The 27,847-nt window shown below is 36.1% G+C and overlaps 1 protein-coding gene across 6 annotated transcripts in view; it reads left to right on the forward strand.

Moving 5' to 3' along the window:
- Nucleotides 1-27,491, forward strand: part of LOC140756616 (nucleolar protein 4) — a 229,168-nt gene extending 201,677 nt beyond the window's left edge. For 3 of the 6 annotated variants that reach the window (XM_073092154.1, XM_073092155.1, XM_073092156.1), the window contains exons 5-16: nucleotides 12,532-12,583; nucleotides 13,215-13,289; nucleotides 18,307-18,431; nucleotides 18,999-19,172; nucleotides 19,676-19,921; nucleotides 20,435-20,581; nucleotides 21,006-21,134; nucleotides 21,856-22,079; nucleotides 22,423-22,503; nucleotides 22,851-22,927; nucleotides 23,366-23,455; nucleotides 23,897-27,491. In XM_073092154.1, the coding sequence (XP_072948255.1) occupies nucleotides 12,532-12,583; nucleotides 13,215-13,289; nucleotides 18,307-18,431; nucleotides 18,999-19,172; nucleotides 19,676-19,921; nucleotides 20,435-20,581; nucleotides 21,006-21,134; nucleotides 21,856-22,079; nucleotides 22,423-22,503; nucleotides 22,851-22,927; nucleotides 23,366-23,455; nucleotides 23,897-24,105 (1,629 nt within the window). In that variant the 3' untranslated portion in view covers nucleotides 24,106-27,491. The remainder of the gene's footprint in view (nucleotides 1-12,531; nucleotides 12,584-13,214; nucleotides 13,290-18,306; nucleotides 18,432-18,998; nucleotides 19,173-19,675; nucleotides 19,922-20,434; nucleotides 20,582-21,005; nucleotides 21,135-21,855; nucleotides 22,080-22,422; nucleotides 22,504-22,850; nucleotides 22,928-23,365; nucleotides 23,456-23,896) is intronic. The other 3 variants (XM_073092158.1, XM_073092157.1, XM_073092159.1) reach the window with 3 other exon arrangements.
- Nucleotides 27,492-27,847: the final 356 nt, after the last annotated feature.

Genomic DNA, 27,847 nt, shown 5'->3' on the forward strand with positions numbered 1-27,847 from the left:
GTGTCAAGTAACAAATTCAATGATGATAAGAGAGCAGCTTTCTTACTGTGAAGTTATTTATCTTTTGTTTATATATACATAGCTAGAGGTCTGATTTGGTGCTTTGTTTAAGTTCGGCGAATGTATTTTTGAAGTGAAAACTCCTTTAGTGGCGTTGTGCACTTTTCGTAAGTAAAAAATGTTAAACTTGCATCAGGACACGTGGCCTGACGCAAGTTTAACATTTTTTACTTTTTTTTTTACTCTTTTTTTTTAACGGAGGACGGCCACCGGGGGGGTTTTAGTGCGGTAAGAATCCCACATAACCCCATGCCGCTCCCACGGCATAGGGTACCTTTTGAAGGTTTTCCCCTCGTCAACAAAAAAAAAGGACACGTGGCCTGATCGAAAATTAGTAAGACGGCAAAGCAAACTGCATTAAGATGTCATCCGGTTGCAGCATAGAAGAAATATGTCGATGGGTGTCAGTTTCACTTTCTATTAATTATTTTTTATTATTCAGTACCCTTAGTTAGTCAGTTCTGATACAGTCCGCTAGGGACGCTGATTAGAAATGTATGGGTAAATACGTAAACAAATACAAACATACAACAGTCATTTTTGTAAAAACGTAAATACTCATACCCTTAGTATGAGTTTTTACGTAAGGTTAGGTTTTGAAAGTTTTCAGTTCTGCCAGCAGTCCCGGAGTGCAACCCGTTCAAATTTTTATAATCAAACCTAGCCAATAGGCAGGCAGACAACTGGATGAAAAGTTGTACAGTCACTTAAACATTTCAAACACTAGAGGAATCGCCAATGCAGTGCTCTTTTTACCTTTTCGAAGAGCCTCATGTCATAGTGCTCCGGGAACACTTCAGGAGGAAGTTCATCCTATACGTTGCATGCTCGCGGCACATGGAAAATCCAGACGGAGCCGTGGTGACCCGCCACATGTCCGATTGATGGAGGCGATGCCAGTGCTGCCACCATTCAAAATTCTGCTAGGTGTCTGGGTGTTTTTAATTGCCTTTATGTGTGCCTATGGCACCTACAACAGAACCCTCTCATAACTCTCATAACCCTCTCATAACTTATAGTTATGAGATTAGTATTGTAACAGATAATATTTAGAAGCTTTAACTTTTGATTTTTCAGTTAATTGCGACACAATATTACATTATAAGATTGTATATTATTAACACATATATTCAGTTTTGCTTATAAATTATGATGTAGTAAGTATTGGTGTATTTATATCTATTTGAATAGAGCAGGATTCGTACCTGAGGTTAAAGAAGATACCTTAAATCTATAAAACAGAAAATAAACCGAATACCGAAGTAGTTTAAGATTAAGTACAAACCCATGAAGAACAATCCGCCAGTACTCAGAATAGACGTAAGCAAGTCAATCTTCGCGAAGACGGCGTAAGGATGGGGCGGGTTGTACCGAATATCGATGATTTCTATCATCAGCTATCAACGCAATGGACCGTTGGGCGTTCGGCGTTGAAATTTAAATGTATTTTGTTCGTATTTTCATAATTGGGCGCGAGGGGGGTAGGTGGCGCCGCGGGCGTCATCGCCTGGCGTGGGTATTTAATGATTATACGGTGACTGCTACCTGATTGCTGCCCTACGTGGATATCTGTTATCGATAAAACTAATTGAGGTGAGAATTCGTCGAATGGGATATTTTGATGAGTTTTTATGAATATTGCTTAATTTATAAATTAATAAAACTATTCATTTGTATAATATTTGATGTTGAAATCGAACAGTTAAATGAATTTCATACTGTTTCGTATAAAGAGTTTCAATGTAAATTAAAGCACTATTTTTAATGAATTTTAAATCACTTACGAATACCCAGTTTATCTGATGATGAGTGCTAATAAAACACCTATTTCTAGCGTAAGTTCTTGTGCTTTAGTGGTAAGGTCTGGATGCCTTCTTACTTACAAGTTCAAATCTATAGCTCATGTATTACGATGCTTGATGATTGTTTACTTATGTATTACAATGCAGATATCTATTTCAGTCAAAATAAAAATTGTTTATTTACAACTTATAAAATTTGCCAAGCGTCAACGAGTAAGCCCGAAGCCCACTTAGCATTAATGCCCGAACTATCGAGTATCGACTATCGATAAACCCGATACCGTGACGGTTATCACTCGCGGGGTGGCAACACTACGGCAACCCCCGGGCGGGGGTTCGCGAGGGGGGCAACACCGCAGTACATAGCCTATGTATCAGTACATACCAGCCTCCCAGCACATAGGTGGTCGCTGCCGAAATTTTGCAGCATTTTGTATTGAAAACTAGGTTATATCACAATTTATTTCGTCCATCCGCGAAACCTGCATCGACGACTGTCGTTTGTTGGGGGCGAATGAGGTAATGTGATGCTATCAGGTACGCGTCTAAAAATCAACATAAATTCTTCATAACATAACTCTACATAGATCTCCCTAACTCTACACACAATTCCAGAAAGGTACGAGTCTATAAAATTAAGACAAACTCCAAATATAGTCATAAATCTACATAGAACTCCCTAAATCTACACAGAACTCCCTTTTTACTCTACATAGAGTACCTTTTGTTATTTTTTTATAATATTGAAGTAGCAGACGAGCATGGAAAACTGTAATCAACCCCACGTAGGATTTAAGTTTTGCATGAGGTCCGGCAGATGCGTTGCTCTACATTTGAGGACTAACTTCGAACGCCTGTATGGTTCGACTCCGGCGGCACCACCGCCACACCTATTTCTGCCTTATAACAGCAGTGTTAAGCGTTGCTGTGTTCTGGTTTGAAGGGTGTGGTAAGAGAGACATACTTTTCCGAGGCGTTCCAGCTTAGCCCTCAGGGGTAGCGGCGCATCTGTGGCCGACCTCAGGTAGGAATATCTAATACAATCTGGTTACTTACAGATGTCTATGGGCGGCAGGAGCCACTTACCATCAGGCGGACTGCATGCTCGTCTGCTACTTCTAATTAATAAAAAAAATATTCTCCCCTACCATACCGTTCAGAGCAGAACACGGTATGTAACTGTACTGTCCCTTTATTAGGCGAATAGGGGCAGCGATGGTGATGATGGGTAGCGACGTAAAACTACGAAGAAATCGTAACTAATTGCGATATGTCAATAGACACGTGGACACATACATAGACAAATACATAAACACATAGATCCCGAACAGTACCCTTAGTATTTGTTCACGTATTTGCCCTTACATTTCCAATTAGCTCCCCTAGCGGACTGTGCCATTTTTGTGAATTCGTAAATCTCATACTAAGGGTATAGAAATCTAAATTTATTATTTAGATGTAAGTCTGGCCGGGGATTGAACCTGTAACCCTCTTCATGTAAAACCGATAAGACGACTGCTACGGCACGCGGGTTATCGAATATAGTAGAATAATTTGAAGGTGGTAGAACCCTTTGTGGTCGACTCCGGCGGCACCACCGCCACAACTATTTCTACCTAATAACAGCAGTGTTAAGCGCTGCTGTGTTCCGGTTTGAAGGGCGTGGTAAGGGTGACAGACTTTTCCGAGGCGTTCAGGTGTCCATGGGCGGCAGTAGCCACTTACCTGATGGACTGCATGCTCGTCTGCTACTCCCATATAATATAAAAAAAAAACTATATGTCTATGTTTTAAGATGAGTTAATACTCATCTTAATATATTAACTATACAGGGTGAATTTTTGAACATATAGTTAGGATTAGAATCTAAACCGTTATAAGCTACAATCTCATATTATTTAGGCATCAACATGTAAAGCAATGATAGCGTAGTGGTTGAAACTCGGCCTCAGTCGTGGGGCCAAGGTTCGAATCCCAGGTATGAACTTAAGATTTACTTAAGATTAAGATTTTATTTAAATTTATATGCGTTAGAAATTGAATATCACTTACTATAACAATGAAGGAAACCTACTTGCCGAGACATTGTCAAGAGTGTGAGAAGTCTAATTTAGTTCAATTTAAATTAATTTTGGAAACCATAAAAATAATAATGGACTCGTAAACTAAAACAGCTTTATGATACCAAATTTCATATTAGGTACTAGGCTATCATAAACAAAAACAAGTATCAAGTAACACTACTTTCAATCACCCGCACAACGGATCGGCAACGTTATTTGGAATTCGTTAAGTAATTAATGCGGCCCTCATAGCAAAATTAAGTTTCGAGATGACATCCAAGTGAACCCTGTTATGTTGATTAAGTTGGTGTATTGTATGCAGTTTACTCGTACAATATTCAATGTGCGTGTGTGTGTGTGTGCGTGGTTGTGTGTATGTGTGTTTGAGTGTGACTAACGCACCAACTACATAGATAATAATTATAGTATCTATTACAGTTTTGTACATCCTTTGTGAAAACACAAAAATAATCGAATTTATTTGTATGCGAAAATGTCAAAATCGATTTGCCCTTTCCAGAATTTGACCGTGTATATTATAGTAACTAGTAAATATAAAAACAAAGAACCGGACTGCTTAAAATATTTATTGAAAAGGGAAGTAATGTAACCTATGTCACTCCCGAAATTTAGGCGACTCCAACGACACCTCATATGTTAAAATCTGTCAATCCCTTTGGGTTATAGGATGTGCCAAAAAATGAGACACATAATAATATGTATATATGTGTATGTATGTTTATGTATATAAAGATGCTCGAAAAACAATACCCTTAAGCATTCGGTTAATATATATTTTGTATGTTTTAATATCTTACAAATAAACATAAATATGCTTTATAAGTTAAATATATATTAACCGAACGCTGCCAGCGTTCTGGGCACTATGCCACAAGTTGGAGTTTTGGACGATATCTTTATCTTATAAGTTTAATTTATTTTTTGATATTAGTTAATTTTTAATTTAATTAGTATCATATTTTTATTAGTATTATATAGATTATTTAGTATTCAAAAAATAATAAACTAATTATACTGTCACAGCAAATAAATTAGAATATCAACTTATAAAGCTAAATAATATTCCAATATCAAAAGCAGACAAAAGTTTTATTCCGAGGATGCATTTAGTTATCCCTGTGTTCTCAAATATCTATCCCTACCTACGCGCTAACTTTCACGGATCATTTAACTACCAAGTATTGGGTATCCGTGCAAACCTTGTCGACAACACCTATACCATATCTACATTATATCCACGTCATATCATATGTCTGTATATGTGTATACGCACCACTGCACCTTATCTGTCATTGAGGTGTAATTAATTACCGGGTAAATTGCAGTAGGACATACGCTACTAGGCGTACATAAGCGAAGGGTCAACGGATATTTAGTGGCTGCATAGCAGATGCGGTCCTTGGCCCTCCCTCCAAGACGGTCGATACCGTCACCCCACCTAACTCCTAACTGTCTATGTGCACCTGGTACTTAGACAAGACGTGGCTTAACGTTTCCTTAGGCCCTACCTTAATACCCATATAAGGGCCCCCGTTTGCGTGTCTAATATATGTGTTAAATGTTACGGTGTCTTCCATGCATCCTTTGTGAAGTTTATCGTTTTTTTCTATAATCTTAACTCGTAACTGACGTGTGCATTAACAAGTTAATCAGGTTTTGCTCACCTTTAACTTGGGACAAAAAATACTGTAACATAAAAGAAATGAATTGTAACCCTTTTTTCAAAGATATCATAATAAGATTCTTAGCATTCATATACATGAAAATGACAAGCAGGTGTTTTATGAAATACGAATTTAACATAAATTAGAAGTAGCAATCACTCACAAATACCAAAAACATGTTATTGTTTGTCAAGTACTTCGAAAACAATTAAAAATAAAAAAGCTTATCACGAATTTTTACGTGACTTTAACAAAATGGCTGACTGAATGCGATTAGCTGCGTAATTTGATATATGCAGTGTAAATAATATTCGATGAATCAACTAAAATGGTTGAACTAAATACATTATAATTTGCGGTACTTGTAGTTTCAATATTACAACTGACTGCACTTACATTTAATAAATGTAGTTTACACAAGTAAGTGGCCCAACCCAAAATAATAGGTATCTTAATTTAAATAAGTAAGACTCCGACGGCACCACCGCTACAACAATTCTACCTAATAACAGCAGTGTTCAACACTGCTGTGTTCGTTTAGAAGGATATGTTATGTGAAGGTATAGCCCGCGCCAAACTACTAGTCTGCTCTAATATTGTTGCGAGCAGGTGTAGTCATACAATTTCTATGGCGACGCCATTCTATATTAGATACTTATCCGAGGTACTGCAGTTTAATACTCATGGGCAGACCTCAGTAAGGTTAGGTTAGAAAAATAATTATGCTCGGGATTCAAACCCAGAATAAAAGACCGAATTTTATGCTATTACACCATGGTTTCGACATACCAAATTACGTTATGTCAGAGGTAGACGCTAGATGGCAGTAATAAAAATAAGTAAGTAATTCATATTCGTCAAAAACAAGGAAATATATGAGTAAAAAGGAAAAAATAAGGAAAAATCATGTTTGCAGTTTAGTATTTACCGTATAAAATCTGATAACTTAAAAATAATTAATTGAAAAGAGATAATGTAGCCTATATCACTTCTATAAACTCGAAGAAAATTACTGTCCGTAGTCGGGAAAACAGAGCAAGAAGGTAATATAAAATTGGCCAAGTGTGAGTCGAACTTGTGAAAATTTTAACTGTCTCCCTATTGCGGTTCAATAGCCAAAGCGAAAAACGCTGAAAAATAGGGGTTTCTTGTATGACGAACTCCATTTATTTTTAAGATTATTTAATTTTTAGTATTTGTTGTTACAGCGGCCACCGTTATATCTTTGTAAAAAAATCGAGTGTCTATCGGTTAAAGCGATAGAGCCCTGTGACAGACAAACAGCGGAGACTTAGTAATAGGTTCCGTTTTTACCTATGACGACCCGGGTGGCGGAGCGGCCACCATACCGGTCTGACGCGCAAAGGGTCCCGGGTTCGATCCCCGGCCAGACATATCTAAATGATGAATTTAGATTCCGTTTCTGGGTCTGGATGTTTGTGTATTTGTCTATGTGTGTGTCCATGGTACCCACGACACAGGGAATCCTAGTGTGGGGCTGTGAGTGTAGAAAGCGTTTATTATTATTATTACCTTTTACGTACAGAACCCTAAAAAGTGAAGATAGAAGATGTATAAGTAAAACTTTTCTTTGGCTTACCCCTTCCCACAAATCCCTTAGGGATGATCGCTAATAATTCATCCGATGACATACGCGCTACATAAGTTGGTACTATATACTATACCGACAAGATGTATATACAACCGTACATGTTCTATTCTATAGACCTACTTATACATAATCGTCCCTAATCTTCTCCACTCATGATAATTAGTGTGGAGGCTTATGTAATGTTGCTCGTACAAACACATCATTATACTATATACATAGCTCAAGTTGCCAAAGTTTCAAGTGAACAGAGATATACCTATATGACTTATTAGCAGTAGCGAACTAAATAGGAATTACTAAGCTTTAATTGGCAGTGATAGCCTAGTGGTTAAGAAACTCGGCCTCTCGATCAAGGGGTCCGAGGTTCAAATCCCAAGCATGCACCTCTGATTTTTCGAAATGATGTGCGTATTAGAAATTAAATATCACTTGCTAAAACAGTGAAGGAAAACATCGTGAGGAAACCTTCATACCTGAGAGATTTATAAAAAAAAATCTCAGAGGTATCTGAAGTCTACCAATACGCACTTGGCCAGCGCGGTGAACTATGGCTTAATCCTTCTCTTTCTGAGAGGAGACTCGTGCCCAGCAGTGGGACAGTAATGGGTTGATGATGAAGCTTTACTGTACGAGTAAAGGATTCTGTCCGTGTAGTGGAGCATACCGTGACCGTACTATGAACGTGTTACACAAAAATATCTTGGTATTGAAATGAATGATGCCCACTGGTCCGTTTTATCATCGAGCAACCTTTATACTTTTTAGTACAAATAATATTTTTGCCATACGTTCCTACCACGGTCATGGTATGATATGATCCAGTGAAAAGACCTACATAAGGGAATTCATAATCATTTTACTATTAAACTTTTTTGTCATTCTACGTTATAAGCAAGCCAATATCGGTTTATGTCAACAAATTAGCTTCAATTTTTCTAAGATGGCCTTAGATGGGGTTACAAAAACGTAATTATTTCGATTCTGTGTAATAACGATTTTTAACACCTATAAGAACAAAAAAGGCATCAAAGTACTTGATAATAATTTTCAATAACTTATTTATTACAATATTTTAAACTCCTCATACCCACTTCCTTTTTATTTATCCCGTTAATAATCAATTCACAAGAAATAACTTAAGATGCTGTGTTAGATAAGATCGTATTCAGCAGTCTCGATCGTGATGATTGTGATCTTACATTAGATTCAAAAACACACGCAGTTTGAATGACCAACTGACACGAAACTAGCGCTCGGAGTCAAATCCCCGGGGGCCATCTCACAGTGTTGCATGATGCATGCATACACGCATAGTAATGTTTTTGTGGTACTAAAATGCCACTGGATACTGTAAAAGAACTTTTGGTAGAATGGAACATAGGATAAAATATTATAAATCTTTATCAACATCAATCCATTACTGTCCCACTGCTGGGCAAGGGTCTCCTCTCCGAATGAGAAGGGTAAGGCCATAGTCCACCGCGCTGGCTAAGTGCGTATTGGTAGACTTCACATACCTTTGAAAACTTTTTTCTGTTTAACTTTAAATTGGGAGAATTAATGATGTCATAGGTAAATAGATGCATGCAATTACTGTCGCATTGCACGCATTGGGCATGGAATACCTCTCAGTATGAGAAAAATTTAGGGTGTAGATCATAACGCTGTCCAAATACAACTGATAGTAATCTTTCAGCAGTTGTAACGTATGTTACGGATCCTTTACTTTGTTGTAACATACAATGCAGTAAATTGCTCTGTATAATGTAATGATAATAAAAGAGAAAAATAGACGCATCTACCGAGTTTCATGTCAATTCTTTTTTGGGAAGAGGCCGTGTTCAATCTGGTAGCTGAATAAGAAATTAAACGAACAATTTGTTCCTTGTAGACCGATACAAAATTCTTATTAGGGAGAGGTCAAAGTCAAATACTTGTTATTATGAAGTTTCCTATTGAAATAAAATAATTAATATTATATCTACATGTATTCTACAAAATTCCATTGGTGTCCAAATCTATACCACTGGCCTGTCACTGCTAGAAACCCGTACGTGTGAACGATATTTGTCCAAACCAATCAGTGTCCGGTCTAAGCCTATCAATCTCCATTGCGAGCCAATTATAGTGTCGTCCTCTGTCCAAATACCTCTACGAATCTCTACGAATTCATGAGTTTAATCGTGATATGACGTCATAATAATAGGGTGCTTTACCTCTCGCGCGTGTTTACTCCTGTGCACGCATCTTACATGCATGTATGCCATTCCATACGCACACTCTTTCTATGGACTGTATCGAGTTGTGTGTGGATGGAGGACGCGTTCGGGGATTAACATGCGCGACAAGAAAAACCGCCCTTACATTCATCTTATCTATATATCTTATGTACTCGTATGAGCAGGTCACTTTTGGTTTGGTTTAAGCGAATTGACATACATTGATCTCGCTCACTAATTATAGAATCTGCGCAAGATAGACCAAATATAAATACAGCCATTTGGGATTAAAATCTCTATTTAAACAGGTATAACTACATTGTATGTTCCAACATGTTTATCTAAATCCGATTGAACAATGAGATTAATTTTTAATCTGTATGCCTATTGAAATTACGAATGAATGTTAGGTTTCAACTGAGCTGATAGGATTTTATTACGTCATCGTATTCGATGGAAATCACTAGTATGCATTAGCCTCACCTCTAATAATCATTTTCATTGGAGCAAAATGATTAATTATGCTTTTAGTTGTGGAGATGCGTCGTTTTTTTAATCTAGCACTTGATGACCCTATCTTAAATAAATAAGTATCGACAATAATTAAATTAGATTAAAATAATAGTTATATAATTATGTAAAATGTAGTTTACGCTACTGTGTTGTAATCGAAAGACGCGGTAATGTAGGCATACGTATTCAAACTTAGTTTTACACTTTACTTAGACTCAATTTTACATAACCAAATAGCATACTTACTATTTCTATTACTAAGAAAACATTCCACACCTTTCCTTAAAATTACGTAACAAATAATTTAAAATCGAAGCCGAGCAACATTTTAGCGCCCCGCAACAGCAGCCGGCGTCGACTTACGAAAACATGCGAAGATTTCATTCAACAAGTGGCCTAGTCATTCGATGCGAACATCGTTAGGCGGAACTGGATGCTCTATTTCGTGTACCCAGTAATATTTTGTACGACAGATGACTGTACAATTTATTGACCTGACCTGAAAATAAACCTGAAAATAAACAAATACCTAAATAATTTTAAATATATGTATTTAAGAGTAGAGCTTATTGTAGCTCTTTTGCTGTGGTACCACGAATACGAAATTTCTGAATATTTTTTGTCATATACACACACTTAACATGTAACGCAATTAGAAAACTCACATGTGCTTTCAAGTCGAAATAAAAGTAAAGAACAACTAAGTTATCTGACTATAAACATATTACATCCTGTGCAGCCCTGCTATAAGTATTCAATAGTTATAGGTCCGCAGGTGCCTAAAACCGGCCAACTAGTAGGTACCAGGACACCAGGGGAACAGGACACATGGTATATCTATATTTAGTGGCGTGTCCATTTGAAGCACTATCGATTTGCGTCCGCGGTCCGGAGCGATGACCCGCGCCGGCGGCCGATTCGCTAATTTATTAATTATTTAAAACTCACGAACCTATACACGCCTGGTACTGCAATGCCCTACAGCGGTATCCAGTTTGGTATATAATCGAAATTTCCCCTAAAACCGGCTCGCAATAAAGTAGAAAAATGTCAGATAGTGCCCCTAACAGCCAAATAACATCAATTAAACTAATGTATTTAAAGAGAGTTATATTTTATTTAATGAAATCAGCACTCGAACTTGACGACCATCTGAATTCAATTAATTGGACGTGCCGCCATACAAATCTGTAAAGAATTGCTAATTGAAACAGAAGATTAGTCCGCGTAAAACTGCTAGTCCGCTCTGAATATAGAAATGCATCGCGTCGCCATAGCAAATTGTATGACTACTCCTGCTCGCAACAACTTCAGACCGGACTAGCAGTTTAGCGCGAACTATTTCATAGGTGTGTAAAGTATACAACTGATATTCTTTGTAATTCTGTGACATATCTGATAGGTAATCTTTAGTTTACGGAAAACATGAAATCCAAACGGTTAAATACTAAATAAAATATTATGTTGAAGTATATAATAGTAGACACTTATTATATCCGATGGCATGACATTGAGTCAATCAGTTTTACTGACAAGGTTGAATATTAATCGTAGGATTGAGAAATCAGAAACGGTAAATAACAATATCCTGCTATAATAAATTTAATCAGGAAGTATTCTTCTTCACTTAGTACCTTTATAAAGGCTCCATCCGCTGTTTTACTTAGGAGATAGAAAACCCTAATATAGTGACTTTAATTAAAATATTTCAAAAATTAGAGAATTATAAAATAAACAAAAACACGACGACTTAAAATATGGCCTATGTCACTCCTATACTTTAGAAAATCTAACGACATCTTTACCCTTACCAGGAGTTTTTAGGTTTCGACAAATATGACTGTTTTGGTATTTGTTTACGTATTTGCCCTTACAAATTCCAATCAGCGCCCCTAGCGGATTGTGTCAGAACTAGGAAATCGTATTGGAACATGTGTAAACAAATACCAAAACAGTCATATTTGTCGAAACGTAAAAACTCCTAGTAAGGGTACTTATCCCTTAAAATCTGTCAAGCCTCTTGGACTGCAGGGCGTGCTAAAACATACAACGCTCGAAAACATTACCCTCCGCAGTAAGCTGAAAAATCAGAGTTAATGATAATTTCTGTCCCTGAGGTGTAAGTGTCAGATCTGTTACTATACACTCGTCAATTTCTATCTTCAAACCAAGCTACAATGCTGTTGGTTGGAACATTACACGTGCTACTGGAGATGGGTATCCCCATAACTGCGGAAGGCTTGGACCATACTCTACGACCATTGATAAGTATCCCGTATGGGATTTTAAATCACCTATAAAGTCTCCGACGTGAACAACTGCTAAAATTAAATGATGACCAACGCCTCCGAAGATTTGATATGTCTAACGGCTAACTTCTGTTCATGGACGAGCGCAAGACGTTCAGGCACTATTGCTCATCCAACATCAACTACATCCTTCAATTTTATAAAATATTGTACATCATATTTTACCGGAGTTGTTTTAAAGCTGAGTGGTAGTGATATCATTACTATTACTACAAAGATTTCAACTTTTTTTTACCAATAATTTTAATTATATTTTTCTTTGTTACAGGACAATCTGACTCCGGAACCGGCAGACATGAACGACGATGACACCTTTTCAAGTAAGTTTCATTTATTATATCGATATAAAGCAACCATTTTGGACCTTTGCAACACCTAAGGAGTCACCACTGCATCGCCGGCTTGAATGTAGTTTTTAGTAGCACTTTACGCTATTTTGGAGGAGTTCAAATGTCCGGACTTTGAAATGACAAAACAAAGCACGTTCTTAAATAATTCCATATTTTTAAATCACGCGAATTTACCGATATTTGGATCAGTAATTAGTTTATTGTTTACGTTGATTAAACAATGTGTTATAATGAAAAATAATCACGTCTTAATTAATATGGTGTTAAATAATGAAGACTTGGGTAATACATTTTATAAAATAATATTACTCCGTGGTTTAAAATGTTTTAGACTGCCAATTCTTATTAAAACATTGTTTAATCTAACGTAATCAAGCTCTGAACATTTTTATTCATTCACAATGTATATTTTGTGTACAGCCACTTGCATCAAATCAATTTGGTATTTTATGCATCACAAAATTAAAAAGCAAATTTTTCAAATCCGGTTTTGTAGCATGAAATACTCAAGACTAATTGGCTAAAAAATTTAATGACGAATAAAAAAAAATAACAATGTTTTCGAAATTTGAATTTGATTGGCGAATGTGATCTGATGCAGGTCAGGCCCTCGTGAAAGACGCTGAGAAGTTGAAAATGATGTTGCTGGCTTGGAATTATCACAGCCAGACGCCAGGTAAACCCACATGATTTATTATTAGATTGATGCAAAGGTATTTATATGAAAACACGTTTATTAACAGTTTCAAGCATACTTACTAAGGTGTGTGTTTGGAAAAAATATTAACACATTTTAAAATATATAAACATCGGATAGCATTATTTTGGTATCAACAATGATTAGACTTATACAGAAATTGAAGCATTCTTATTTGGCTTTTAAGGGACAGAAACGCATCTACACTCACCGGCACAATTAACCGCCCACTATTCATAAACAAATGCCACAGCATTTGTTTATGAATAGTGAACCTCAATTTGATGTTTGTTATTTCTAAAGTGGGTCCTTGGACAAACATTTAGTGCACAGACACTTGATAGTTGATTTGTGTAAATTATTGAGTGACAAGCACCTTTTTACGGTTTTAAGCGTTTACAAAAGATACGAAAATATGTAAGTGGTCGGTTAATTGTGCCGGCGCGTGTATTATCGACGTCAGGGTAAGATTCTGCGTCAATTATAGATGTCTAATTGTGACAAAGAAGTATTCTTTATATTATCTTATTTATTTTTAACCAATTTCAAAACGTTACCTGCATCAATCTAATAATTACCTTTTGTGTGTCTGTGTGACGTGTGTGCCATTCGTTTTAATAGGTATATTTGTAATTTTATTATACTAATACATATTATTTTAATTCAATCGAAAGTTTACAATTAGAAAGAAAATGTTTATGCTTATAATGCGGAGGACTAAGTTGGAACATTTCACGTAAGTATATTAATGAACCATTTATCCAGAGCAGCTCCTCAAACCAGAGCATAGCGTAGTACTCTGTTACAAGTACGACTATTCGACTAACTGCTAACTATATGTTATTTAATAACCCTTCCTTGGCAGTCGGGTAAAAACGATTGCAATAAGTTGCAGTACTTGAAATTAACGTGTGTGTATGTATATTTCCTTTGCCCATATTTGTATGTGCATCGTACATCTAACAACGCAATTTACATTTTATCTCCTCATAAAATACAAAAATAGTGTAGAAGGTTAAAAATTTTCAAACGTTCGGCTTATTTCAACGGTCTCGCATAATTTCCAACGCAGAACGGTTCGTCAGCTATTTTTACTGCCTGCGAAGCCTTATCGAGAGCGCTGTAGGTACTAGGGGCGCAGACATAGGCTAAATGTTTAGATAGAGTAGACACGGCGAAAAGAACTTTAATTTGCTTTGTGCAACTGACGGCCTCGTGGCACGTGTAACTATGTGGTGTTTAAAAATATTAACTTTGTTTGTTACTTAGTTTGTGATCATTTTACTTTTAAAATAGTAATCATTAAATTTAATTTAATTAGGCCAAAAGATAGGAAGCTAAGGTTGCCAAAAAAGTATGTAAGATAAAGTAAATTTATAAAAACGTTAAATACTTAACAACAATTTTACTTTTGTACAATTAATCCCTACGTTTAACTAAAATCTGCCATTATTTGCCATTTCTTACATAATAAAATTTAAAACAAACAACTTATAAGGATTCATGTAAAAATCTCATACGTTTGCAATACACGAATTAATATGTTTTAATTTTTTATGTCATAATTTCACTAACATGCTGAATATGGTGTGCGATCAATAATAATTAACTTATTAAAATAATGCAGTAGTGTTTTGTGCACGTCCTTAATTTTAAAATCAATATAATGAGAACCAGTCGCGTATGATCTCAGTTCATGTTTTTGCTGCTAGTTAACACCTGAACGTGTTTCGCAATCATAATTTAATCCGTACACCTAAAAGTATGTCTGTCTCTTTCATCCTTTGTTAAAACATGCTGGTAACATGTCTTCTCTGTCTTAACATTTTGTCTATGGACGTCGTAGGCACCGAACTCAAATTATTTATAGGCAAGGCTTGTTCGGGTTGACATTTAGAGGCAGATGCACTGGTCCCGGGCGATCGTCTCCACCCTCATTAATTTCTGCCGCCTTGGTAACTGACTATGAATACTAAATGTATTTAAGGCGAAAATTATGGATTGCGTTGCGTTCCTGTTACCTTAGTAAACGAGTTTATTTACCCATCTTTTTTATTGCAATGGCGTTTCAAATTAATTAAGAGGTTGTCGGGTTATGGCGAAGATACAATATTACTGGTTGAATTTTATAGCTGCATTAGTTATTAGTGGAGGTAAATAATGGAAGACTATTTATCTACTAGTTTGTCATAGCGTAATAAAACGTGTTTAAGGCCTCACAATTCATTAAGTTAAGTATAAGATAATTGTTACGCTTTGTTTCCGAACGTACAAACAAAGACATCTAGAAAATTTAACATTATTCTAAAACTAAAATGATAGATTTTTAACTGTTCATTATTTTACTTCAGCAATTCAAATATTTTAATTTAATAATAAGGAAAGTTTATGCCTTTCCACGACACTCATATTACACAATCGTTATAACGTAGGTTATAGTAATTATTTGTTAAAATCGATCGACCATCGGAGACTTGGTTAGTTATTAACCAGCGTGAAAAATGTTTGTAATTTATCATTATATATCATAATTCGATTTTTATAAGCGACACTATCCAAAGGCGTAATAATACAGGGTGTTCTTTTTTTTATAACTCCTTCGATTCCTGCCTTAGGATTTATTTTTTTGAAATGTATATGTTTAAGTTTGTATAAAAATTGCCCACGTAACTTTCAGATTTTCCTAACCCTTAAAATTCCGGATTTCGCCATCCATACTAAAAAAATCACCCTGTATAGTCGCAGTTTGACAATCACAAGCTTCTTTGCTGTCAATCAACCCCTTTACCGCTTTGCCTAGTAGCCCCTCTGCCGTTCTGCAGTCTCGACTCTTTACTTTTCATCCCAGCGACTCTACTCCTCTTTTGTTCTTACTTACCGCATGACGCAAAGGCTGCCTTATCAAACGGAATGGATGATATTAGGGTAGGGTGTAAATAGGTTTAAAAGTCTTTATGCGATCCTTTTATAGTAGGTTTAGTCTAGTAGTTGAAAACTTAAGCCTGTCAGTTTAGGATCCGAGGTTGGCGATGTATATATGTCTTATTCTTTGAACGCCAAACTTGGTCCAAACGGCTTGTCGGGTTTTGACATATGAGGTAACTTTTAAGCAAAGGCTATTCTTTTTAAATAACAATTAATATTTATTTCTGAATAACTCACAGGCGCGTAGGTTTCCTCGTGATGTTTTCTTCACCTTTGTGAAGGTGATCTGTAATCTCTTCTTCTAATCTGGACATAACTTTGATCGCATAAACCAGAGGCACTCGAACCCGATTAAGAGACAAAGTTTCAACCACTAGTCTATCACAGCTTCATGATAGTGTGCGTTAAAAATCAGTAATTAAAGGCATGTTTTATTATACTGTGGCCACCTTATACTTCCCAATAAGAGATGACCGCTGAAGGTTTCTTAACATCATGCCGTATCCGCACGCTTGCCAAAGTATCACAAACTCAAACATGTGGGTATAGTACTTGACATCGTTTGTCTATATTTGTAAGCGCTTGGATTATATATTTGTGCATAGAAGCTTCGAATGAAGACGAACTGTTCTAAACACACACATACAATCCCCAGAGATGAAGACCCTCTTAACTAAGACTACACTAAGATTATACACATTCCCGATGGCATAGATGTGGACTCTATTTCAAGACTGTTTCCTCCACTATTGTCAAACCATTATTATCCCACTAATGGGCATTCTCAGAATGAGAGAGGTTTAAGTTATAGTGCGCTAGCCAAGTGCGAATTTATTTATTTATTTAACTGTTGTGCCGACGAAGTAAACACTAATACATTTTATTACGCGTACCTATACAATACAATTTTGGTGAGTGTCACCTCAATTATGGGCACAAACTACAATTCACTTTGGTATTGGTAAACTTCATCGTTGAGAACCTTTAAAGAACGCACAAGCGTCTAGGTTTCCATACGATGTTTTCTCCATCATTTAAGCACGTGACAGTTATTTTTTCGACGTTATACTCGTACATACTTAAAATGGTAGGAGTGATTTTTACGACACGATTCAACTCTATTTCGGCCTATGACAAGGGCCAAACTGCTATATACTCCGAGAAAAAATACTACACAAGGCCGCCCCCTAGACACAATGCCTCCCTTTGCGAAAACATTATTATCAAAGAAATCCTAGTTCAAGTAGATTTAAAATAAAATAATTAAAAAAAAAACATAAACCACGGAGTGCGCTTAAAGAAACATTTAAATACAAAATCGTAATTAATTCCGGCATGTCCGTTTTCTATTCCGAGAAAGCATTATAGATACATCAGAAAGCTATTAGATTGGCTCTGGGCTCCTGGTAGCGAGAAATCGTAGCAATGAGCCAAGAGACATAAATAGGCCAGTCTGTTTCATTTAAAATTTAAACTGCGTATCTCCAAATGTAGCCGGCTTCCTCCTTATAGTTTTTTATGTCTCTAACCTAATCTCTACGTCTACTAATTTTTGGTATCCTGGTATCACTCACGATGGAATAGCAATATTCAACTATTCCTCGAGTACACTATAGTTAGTATCTTTTCTTAAATGTAAACAATGCATGTAGTCCATTAGATGGTAAGTAGCTGCTGCCGCCCATGGACACCTATAATCAACCTATACGGCCATAGATGCGTGACACCTCCGGTATGTGTGGTAGCGATGGTGTTTCCTGTGGTTTGAATAATTGGTAAGGAAGTAGGTATTCATTTGAATCGTTCCGGTTTAGTCTTTAGAGGTACCGCGCATCTATGGCCGACTTCTACAGGATTCTAATCTTATCCGGGGTTAATATCTGTATGGATATCTGTATCAATAGTTGGCACTAACCACTTTTTACCAGTTGGACTGTATGCGCGTTTGGAACTTTGTTATTACAAAAAAAAATTTTGTGCTCTCCTAGTACTTGCAAGATATAATGACGACATTATTAAACTGCAACCTTCTTCTTATTTAGTCTAAATCCTATTCTTTTGGTCCTTCCAGGTCGCAACGGCGACATAACTGAAGGAGCGGACAGCATGGCCGACCTCTGGGCGTCGTACCACAGCGCCCTGGGGCTGGGCAGCAAGCCGCCCAAACCACCCACGCCCCACACTACCGGACACTCGGTGAGTTTTAAGGTTGAGCAGCGTTTCATATTATTATGGTATTTTATATTTTATAATTTACAAGATTTAACCTAGTAATTAATTCATGTTTTAACATAACATATTGCGGATCATACAAAATGGTTATAGACCTCTGAAATAAATCTTAATAATAAAGCTAAATTACCAAGACTAAGTTTGTATTTCCTAGGAGCGCCAATGACTTCCGTATAACAATGACAATACCAATCTGCTAAGATTTGACATACTCGTAGTTAAATACATTTTTTATACATAAACATGCCAATCGTCTGACTTACATGCCTATAAGGAGACTAAATAGTGACAATGCGTCTCTTGACGGCTCCAGGTAGAGCCCATGTTCTATATGGAGTTGATTACAGATGTCCATAGTTTATGACCATTTCCCATCAAATTCACTGCCAGCTCCTTTACTACTTCAAAACTTATAATAAAATCTCAATGCACTGAAACAAGTATAACTTTCTTAACTATAATTGTATTAAATATAACCGTATCAATCCTATCTTAGGGAAGATCTATAATCATCCGACTCAATATCCCCAGAGCCCAATCCACGTCGGCTCCGCCACACCGGGCGTGGAACCCGCGTCGACTCACGACGAGACGTCCTCGTCGGACCGCACCAAGGACGACGACGACGGCGGCGCCTCCGACGACGACTCCGACGACCGCGTCGATCCGCAGCATCACGATCCTGAGCGGCTAAAGGCGTTTAACGTAAGTTACACCAAATTAGGTTATGGCCTAATTATTTTGTAAGAAGTTAAGAAGCAAGAAGTGAAATATTCACTTATTCTTCAAACACCACAGAAACCTTTTGAAATAAAGGCTTTGCCACTTACCTCCACCAGGTGGTCTACCATATCTACCTAGATTTTATGCTCGTTTGCCACTTCAATCTTATTAAAAAAAATTAACGCTTATTACGATAGTGTACAATAGAAACGCTGACCTACCATATAACGAATCATACATATTGCCGATTTGGCAATAAGCACTAATACTATAATTACAAAAAAATCAGGAACATTTTTCGTTAGTCAAACAAATAAATTACACGAGAAATTTGTCTAATAATATTTTTTTGTCATTAGGTCAACTATTCTGACCACATTTTAGGTACTCTTTATTCCAAAGCTTAAATGCTTAATAAATATCATTGAATACATTTCTTACATAATTGATACCTCAATAAACACATTTATCTTACCTATTTCCAGATGTTCGTCCGCCTCTTCGTGGACGAGAATCTTGACAGGATAGTTCCTATTTCGAAGCAGCCGAAGGAGAAGATCCAGGCTATCATCGACTCCTGCACCCGACAGTTCCCGGAGTTTGCCGAGCGCGCCCGAAAGCGCATCAGGACTTACCTGAAGAGTTGCAGGCGGAATAAGAAAGTGCGCGGTGAAGGACCTACTACAGGCAACGGGGGGAATACTCCATCAGGCAATGCCTGGGATACTGCGGTGAGGGTCTCTGAAGTCGGATTCATTTATGATTGTTATTCATTCATTTATGATTGTGATTACTTTACTTGTTTAGTCTTATTTGACATTAATAAATAGCAGTAATACTGGACTAAGTAAGAGATAAACAAGGTAGCTAAGACTAAAACTAAGCTAAAAGAAAGATGTGTGACTAAAATGCTTCACCGGTTGCGATCTTTAGCTCGAATTCCACCATGTAAAAACATAGTAAAGCTATAGACCTAAGTAATGAATATCAAACGATCCTATTGGCGGATTTGACATACATCCATAACTTAGCTATCCCTTATATTAATGTTTCATGTAATGAGTAACATCAAAGCACGTAAATTTTTGTCGCAAAATGATCGTAAACTGCGTGTAAAAAAATAAATAAAAAATATTGCATCCCTGATTTTTTAACAGTTGTAATAAACATTCATAATCCATATCTTTAAAAAAAAATGTATTCTAAACGATTATTTAAAATATCCATAACATCCATTAATCCAGGTGCGACCAACTCCAGCGCATCTCACTTCAGTGCAAGCTGAGCACATTCTGGCCCAAGCGTGCGAGAACGAGAGCCTGAACGCCAAACGCATGCGTCTCGGCCTGGACCCAGTCAGCCAACCGATGCCCACAGTGCCCACTCCCATGGTAAGTCCAAATTATTTTAAGCTTCATCTCGTATTTCGTCTTCCATTATTCTGGCCAAAAATCATAAAGACAGTTTCCAGATGGCAAAGGTAAGCTTTCTTCTAGAAAACATCAGAATTGTGTTGGGATCGATACTTCATCATATCCTGAGGAATTCATTTAGGGTCCATTAAGTTGTTCTATAATGTACTAATCAGATAAGATTACGGTGAGTATAACTTGCTTGATCTTCTTTTTGGACTTCAGGATCATTAAAAAAAGTTTTAGCTGCATGCGGCATGCTGATTTTAGATATAATCAAGTCATATTCTTCCATTTATTAACCAGATAAAAAGAATCCAGGTGATTAAAATCCTCGGTCTTATGGTACCCTGGTCCACAAAATCCTTTCGCTGCCCGAATCAAATCAAATCTTCCCATCCAGCACCTGTCATCGGTGCAAGCTGAGCACATCCTGGCTCAGGCGTGCGAGAACGAGAGCATCAACGCCAAACGCATGCAACTCGGTCTCGCTCCAGTGGGACAGCCAATGCCCTCTGTGTCCTCGCCTAGGGTAAGTTCGAGATAGAGTACACGATCCTGCGGTTTATTATGCCCTGGTATCAACTTATGCCGACATAAGGTATTATCACTAAGTTTTGCTTGATGTATCTGCGTTTAACATAACAGTAATTAACATAATATATGTTGAAGGCAAGGTGTTTATTTCTATAAAGTAACTGACGATCAAAGAATGAACGACGAATGGACGAAGAATGGACGACGTAAAATATATTTAAGTTAAAACACAATAACATACAGGGGCTTAACTTACCGATCTTCGTTTGCCTTAATAAAATTTCCACAATGGAAACAAAAAAATCATTTGAATGAAAATGAGTAAGACAAGTCTTGTTTAACGGCTCAATCTCAAGTTCTAAGTCTTTCAAGACTGAGTGTCTGTCTGTATCTGCCCATACAAGGTAGATTTCTGACTCGGGCAGTTCAGCACACTAAGTACAACTAACTTCACAACACAACTACTCAACAATAGTGCACAATTAACTTCCAAAAGTAGCTTCAACTGACGCTTAAACATGTTCGGGACGTTTATCGGTTTATCGAACGGGATGTTTTATCGGCTGAATATAGCTTCCAAAAAACAATAAAAGATGCTAAATATTACTGTAAGTTCAGGGATGTTTTTGTTCAGCTTGAAGAACTCTTATTTAATTTGCACTTAATTTGTTTCAATGTTTGTGTTTGCCACTCTTTACCCTGGAACTCTTCCACAGGCCATAGACACAACAGCAACATCAGCGGTAGCCTCATCATTCCTGAGCCTCTACTCCGGGGCCATTAGCAGCCCGTCCACCGCGACCAGCTCCGCGCCGCACAGCAAGGCCGCTGCTGATACTACTCGGCCTTCCACCAGCCCTACTATGGAGAACCCGCTGCTCAATAATAATAGCCTGAAGATTGATAACGCTAACGGCAATGCTGGGAGCAAGACTGCTAGGTGAGTTACATTTATGTATTAGAAACTTTTATTCAGTTTTTTTAGGTTTTATGTGATGGTCAAATCTATTACTTAAAGTTAAGTTAACGTCAACCGATGGAACTGATTTTTTGCATACAAGTTTAGCTTGAAATACATGATTATTTTAGTGACGTCATACTAAATCTAACATGGCGGATGCCCCAAGATGGCGGACTAATTATGTCCACCGCCATGGTAAAGGTATCAAATGAAAGGGTTTTTTGAGAATACGGAAAACGAAACGGTTAGAATAAGAATAGTACTGTTGAAGAAAATTATATTGTTAGATCTATTCCTAATAAAATCTTGATGTTATTTCCAGCCCTGCGTCGTCTCCGGCTCCGCTGTTCAGACCGTCTTTCCCAACTACATTCGGTACTCCGCAAACTTTTGGACGGCAGAAGTAAGTGAAAAATAAAATTTTAATTTCTGATTTCTTGTAATATCTTATGTTTCTGTTCTAATGTTGGACACCTTTTTAAATAGGAGGGGTTTTCTTAAGTCGTTTGTCAAATTAAGATTAACGGACTGTGAATGTTATGGATAAATATTTTATACATGAGGGTTTTCTCAAGATTTTTCAAGCAAGTGTTTTTTGTGATAAAGTTTTAGTCGCACGTTACTTCGGGCTTCATTAAGTTAAATAAAATCTACGCATGGAGACCATACCTCCAATCCTGCCTGTAGTCAATGATGATGACGCATTTTTTATGTATTACCCTCCAAATAATAAATGTCATTTATTATTAGTTCCAGCACTAATCCAGCAGCTTCAGCGCTTTCTAGCAGCGCTTTGCTCTCCACGCTCTCAGCGCTGCCCCCTACCGGTAAGTTCTTTTTTATAACATAAAAGTAGAATACTAACTTGTAGTTATTATCGCCAATGGACATCTGTAATCAAATTCTTATAAGATTAGTGTCCTGTCTGAATTCGGCCACATAGAGTTGACGGAGTTGGAACGCCTTGGATAAATATATAAGAGATACACTTAGAAGGCAGTAACAGGTGATGACGGTAATGACATCGGAGTCGAATCATAAATTGTTACCATCTTCAACTAAAATTGTATACCTTAAAAAAGTGGTGCGTTCATGTGTATTTTTTTAATCAATATAACTGAAGAATGTCCTATCCATAAAGCTAATAATAATAATACTTTACGAAAACCCGTTGCAACGTAATGCCGCGAATGGTGCGCTCTACACACAGACGCATATACATATTTCAAATAATATATTTCAAAATATCTACTTATAATTTCCAGGTGTGGGTGTGAATGCTGCTATGGCCGCCTATCAGAGCGCTCTGCTGTCAGCCATGGCGGCGCATACGCACACTTTTCCGAATATTAGCGGTAAGTGTTATGCTTATGACATCTAGAATCGTACCACCTACTTAATAGTTGTAGATCTTGTAGACAGACAGACTCCATCCTTGCATCTTTTTTTAGGGAAATTTCTTTTATAAATGCTTCATAATTTCGGTTAAAAAAAATAGTTCTTCAGACGCTATTATTGCCATCCTGGGAGTAATTTAACATTTACACGTACATATTTTAAAATAGTTGAATATTTATTTTCAGTTTTATTGTATTAGTGACATGAAAATTGGTATTCCTATTCTACAGACGCTATTATTTGCATCCTTGTTAAATTTGACATTTATCTTATTCTTAATATTATTTCTTATCGTATTCTTTACATGATTCATATTCTTGACATTCCAGTTATTTTATTTTTTTTATCGTAATTCTATTATAATCGTGACATAAAAAATATTATTTTTAATATTCCAGCGCCAACAGACCTGTCATTAAAGACATCGACCGCCAGCTCTTCGCTGCACTCAGCGCCACTAGCGGCCAGCAAGCCGTTACTGACGCACAAGCTATCGGGCGCGGAGGTTGGTGCCGTTCGTCAGCTGATCACCGGCTACCGCGAGTCCGCGGCGTTCCTCCTCCGCTCCGCCGACGAACTAGAGACCCTCCTCCTGAACCAACCCTAGGACACGGCTAAACCCTTCGCGGAGTTCTTCGGATTCAAGTTCGGGTACTTCTAGCGTCACTAACGGTGTTTGGACATTGAATTCGGGCGACACTTGGCTAGACTGTATATAGCTCTCGAAATTTTAAATCAGTGTTTGAATAATGTGATGGAATTATACATTGGATAAAACGTTATGCATTAGAACCAGTCTTAAACAACTAAAGTCTTCGCGGAGTTTTTTTGGATACTTAATCACTAACGGTGATACGGATGCGTTTGTGAATTCCTGCAACATTTGGCTAAATTGTATATAGCTTTATAATTTTACTGGGTGTGAAAGGTGCAATGGAATTATATATCGTATTACAACCACACTGTTACGTTGAAATCCGAATTAGAGTTCTATGTCTGTACTTCTGAGCGTCACTAACGGTCATTCGGATATATTTTTTTCGTTTGTGGATTCTCGGGCAATGGTGGCTACTGTAAATAGCTCTCTAAATTTTAAATCTGTGTTAAAATAAGGTGCAATGGAATTATACATTGAATTATAAGGTAATGTTTCGGTTAAATTTAAGTGTCGTCCCGGTGTAGAATAAAATTGATGTTATATGTGTAATTGTCGAAGTATACATTATGATATCTAGTATCTGTCTTATTGTGATTTCAAGATGCGAAAATAAATTTTGATTTGCATTCATAAAAATTGATTTAAAATATAATAATTAATAAAAAAATTAAGGAGTCACAATTTGATCAGCGACCATCAAAGAAAAATGTTTTATTAAAAACATAAAGTAAATGAATCTACTTCTTAACTTTTAATAACAAACAAATTCCAGTTAAATGAACTATGATTTTTCGGATTAAAACTTGTCGGAAAACTCATTATGAAAACTAAAAAATAGTTATTTCGCTAATTATAATATATATGTATAAATTGCGGTCTATTGTATAACATCGTCCTATCGTGACCTGAAGCAGGTCTATAAAATAAGAAAATTTAACAAACTTCTTTTCGAAGACTTAAGTATTCATTTAGATAAGGATGCTGCTTTTAAATCTGTCATTACTAATGTGAACTAAGATTAAATAATAAAATCTTAATTTTAATCATCCTTTCTCTAATTATAAGGATGTATTCACGAGTTTAGGAAAAGTCGTCGGCATTCGTACAAAGTTGCCATAGTTGTTGTAAAAAGTGTTGCCATGTAAAACTCGTTTGGACAGTACAAAATTATTTTGTGTATACTTAGATTTAAGAAAATTGTCAGGGGAAATTGTAGTGTTAGTTTAAAATTCGATTTCTTGCCCGGTGCGTCAAATTAGTGATCGGACTCTTTGAACGGCGACTAAATATTATCTCAAATAACATTTTCCGTACGTCTGAGTCTTAATAAGGTTTTATGGCGATTTAGGTGTAAGGAGCACGAATTTATTTGTTGTTTTGTATGATATTAATAGTGCTGTAGCTGTATTTATGAACGGATAATATATTTTAAATATTAATTTAACAGATTTCTAGAATCTGCTGTCTCATAATTGGCTCCATCCAAAATTGTTTACATTTATTTCGGTTACTTTTATTACGGCAACACCATTGATATTCTGTCACTGTGCTCTATCTATTTTATCTCACGTTGTTGATAGACTGACAGTAACGGTGTTGCCATATCTTTTTACAAAACTACCATCGCTTTGCTCAGTACAATACTTTTTATATTTATGTTTGTCTATTTGTTACCATAGTATTATGGCCAAGTACTGTAGGTAGGTGTACGAATAATTGCTTATGTACAAAATAAGATTCCACTTTTAACTTTTGTGTACGGAAAGTCACTGGCCTAATTTCTGTTAAGACAAATAATTGGTAGCTTACCTCTTAATGTTATTTGTTGTTTAGTTACATTTGTTGTGACATAGTTTGTTTAGTGTTTGGCCAGTTTTAGTCGAGTTTGTCCAGTTTTATAGTGTAATAATAATATTCCGTTAACACTTTTAAATCGATACTTAATAATAATTCCAGTAACTAAACGCTTATTACGTTGCTACTTACTTTTATATCTTCGAGGTTTTTGGGTAATGTTACTATATAATATTACTAAGTAGTATAAATGCATTTTACTTGTAATGTACATAGATTTAAATCGCTAGATATGACCGCTTCCAATCTGCGGCTAAAATGTGTGAGTTACAGTGATGTAACTATTAATGTAGTTACGTGAATACATACATACATATTGACTGTGTATTCATGCATTTAAGATTATCCATGTGGGTTAGTAAGTAGCTTTACGTAACGTATGGGGTAATAATCAATCTTAATTCTATTACGACATAAATATTTATTCTTAATAAAATTGCATTATTTATCTTTGCCTGCACTCTCTCTATAAATTGATTGAAGGCAATTGAGGGAGAGCTCATTGATACAAATAGGGCCACATCTAATGATTTAAATCTATGTAATACGTATATTTCTTCATAGCCCTGGCATAAGTGTAACACTGCTGTATCATATAATAATTGTTATTTATAAGCGCGTCGCATTAACCAAAAACTTCTGGAGCCAACAATACGAACTGTAGAGGTGCGTTTATACATATATAAGATGATTTAGAGTAAATATTTATACAAATACAAAAGACTTAAGTACTTAATTATTTAGATTTATGTCTCACAGAATCTTCCTTGGGATCCAGCCCCCTTGGTCAGTATGTAAAATGATGAATCCGGTAGCAAAATAATTCGAGATTAAGAAATAAAATTTGATATAAACGCACCTTGAAGGTTTTTGAATTTTGCCAGTTTAATCAATAGAATACCGCTTCAATGCCAGTTTCATGAAATTGTAAATCCACTTTTGAATACAAAAATTGCCAAAGAATCGAATTGATTTTAAATCGAATGTGTAGTTTTACTTGTATGTGTTGTATTGCCGGTTTTTTGTATAATTCGTTTATTATATAAGTTAATAAGTTAGTGTTATTTTTTAGTTGTTAGTTTCAAAAAGTCATTCCAATATTTTTCTAAAATACGATGTCTTTCGGTGCGTAAGATTAGTCATTGTAAATGGAGGAGATGTAAAAAGTATCTTTAGAAATATTATTATAAAAAAAGTTGATTAGAAGTATGAGAGTTGATGTTGGGATAACAAAATCGAAAAGGTGGTAAAACGTTGAGAAAATGAATTTGTTAGACATTAAAATATATTATTATTAGAGATGTATAAATGGTTTACGATTATTATTATTAGTTTGAGAGAAATACTAAAATGGTGGAAAAATTACGAAGTCGCGTTGTTACTATTAACGATATGAGAATTTAGTTATAATTTTGCAATTTCAAAATGTGAGTTTTACAATTTTGAAAAAGAAAATATTAAATATGCTCATATAAATAAAATATTGTTTTATTTATTTCTTATAAGTTTTCATACCAAATTGCCTCGAGAAAGCGAGAAAGAAACATAACATAATGTTTATATAACAGAAAGTGACACACATGTATTGCTTGTATATATGTATGTATATAGTGTTATTTGCGGGGAAATTCTAAGTCGTCGAAAATCGGGCGCAAATTTGTGTCATCGCTGGTGGAAGACACTTGACAGATATATTTTCTATATGGCAAAAAAAAGTTACAGGACCTGGTAAAGATTTCTATTACTCAAAATTACTTTTTTATTTATTACAAAAGTTATTCAAAAACAAAATAGGTGATTAATTTTACGCCACCCTATACTAATGTGCGGGTGAGAG

Source organism: Epargyreus clarus, unplaced genomic scaffold (genome assembly GCF_041222505.1).
Source record: "Epargyreus clarus isolate Ecla_fem2 unplaced genomic scaffold, WU_Ecla_fem_2.2 ptg000035l, whole genome shotgun sequence".
Taxonomy (NCBI): domain Eukaryota; kingdom Metazoa; phylum Arthropoda; class Insecta; order Lepidoptera; family Hesperiidae; genus Epargyreus; species Epargyreus clarus.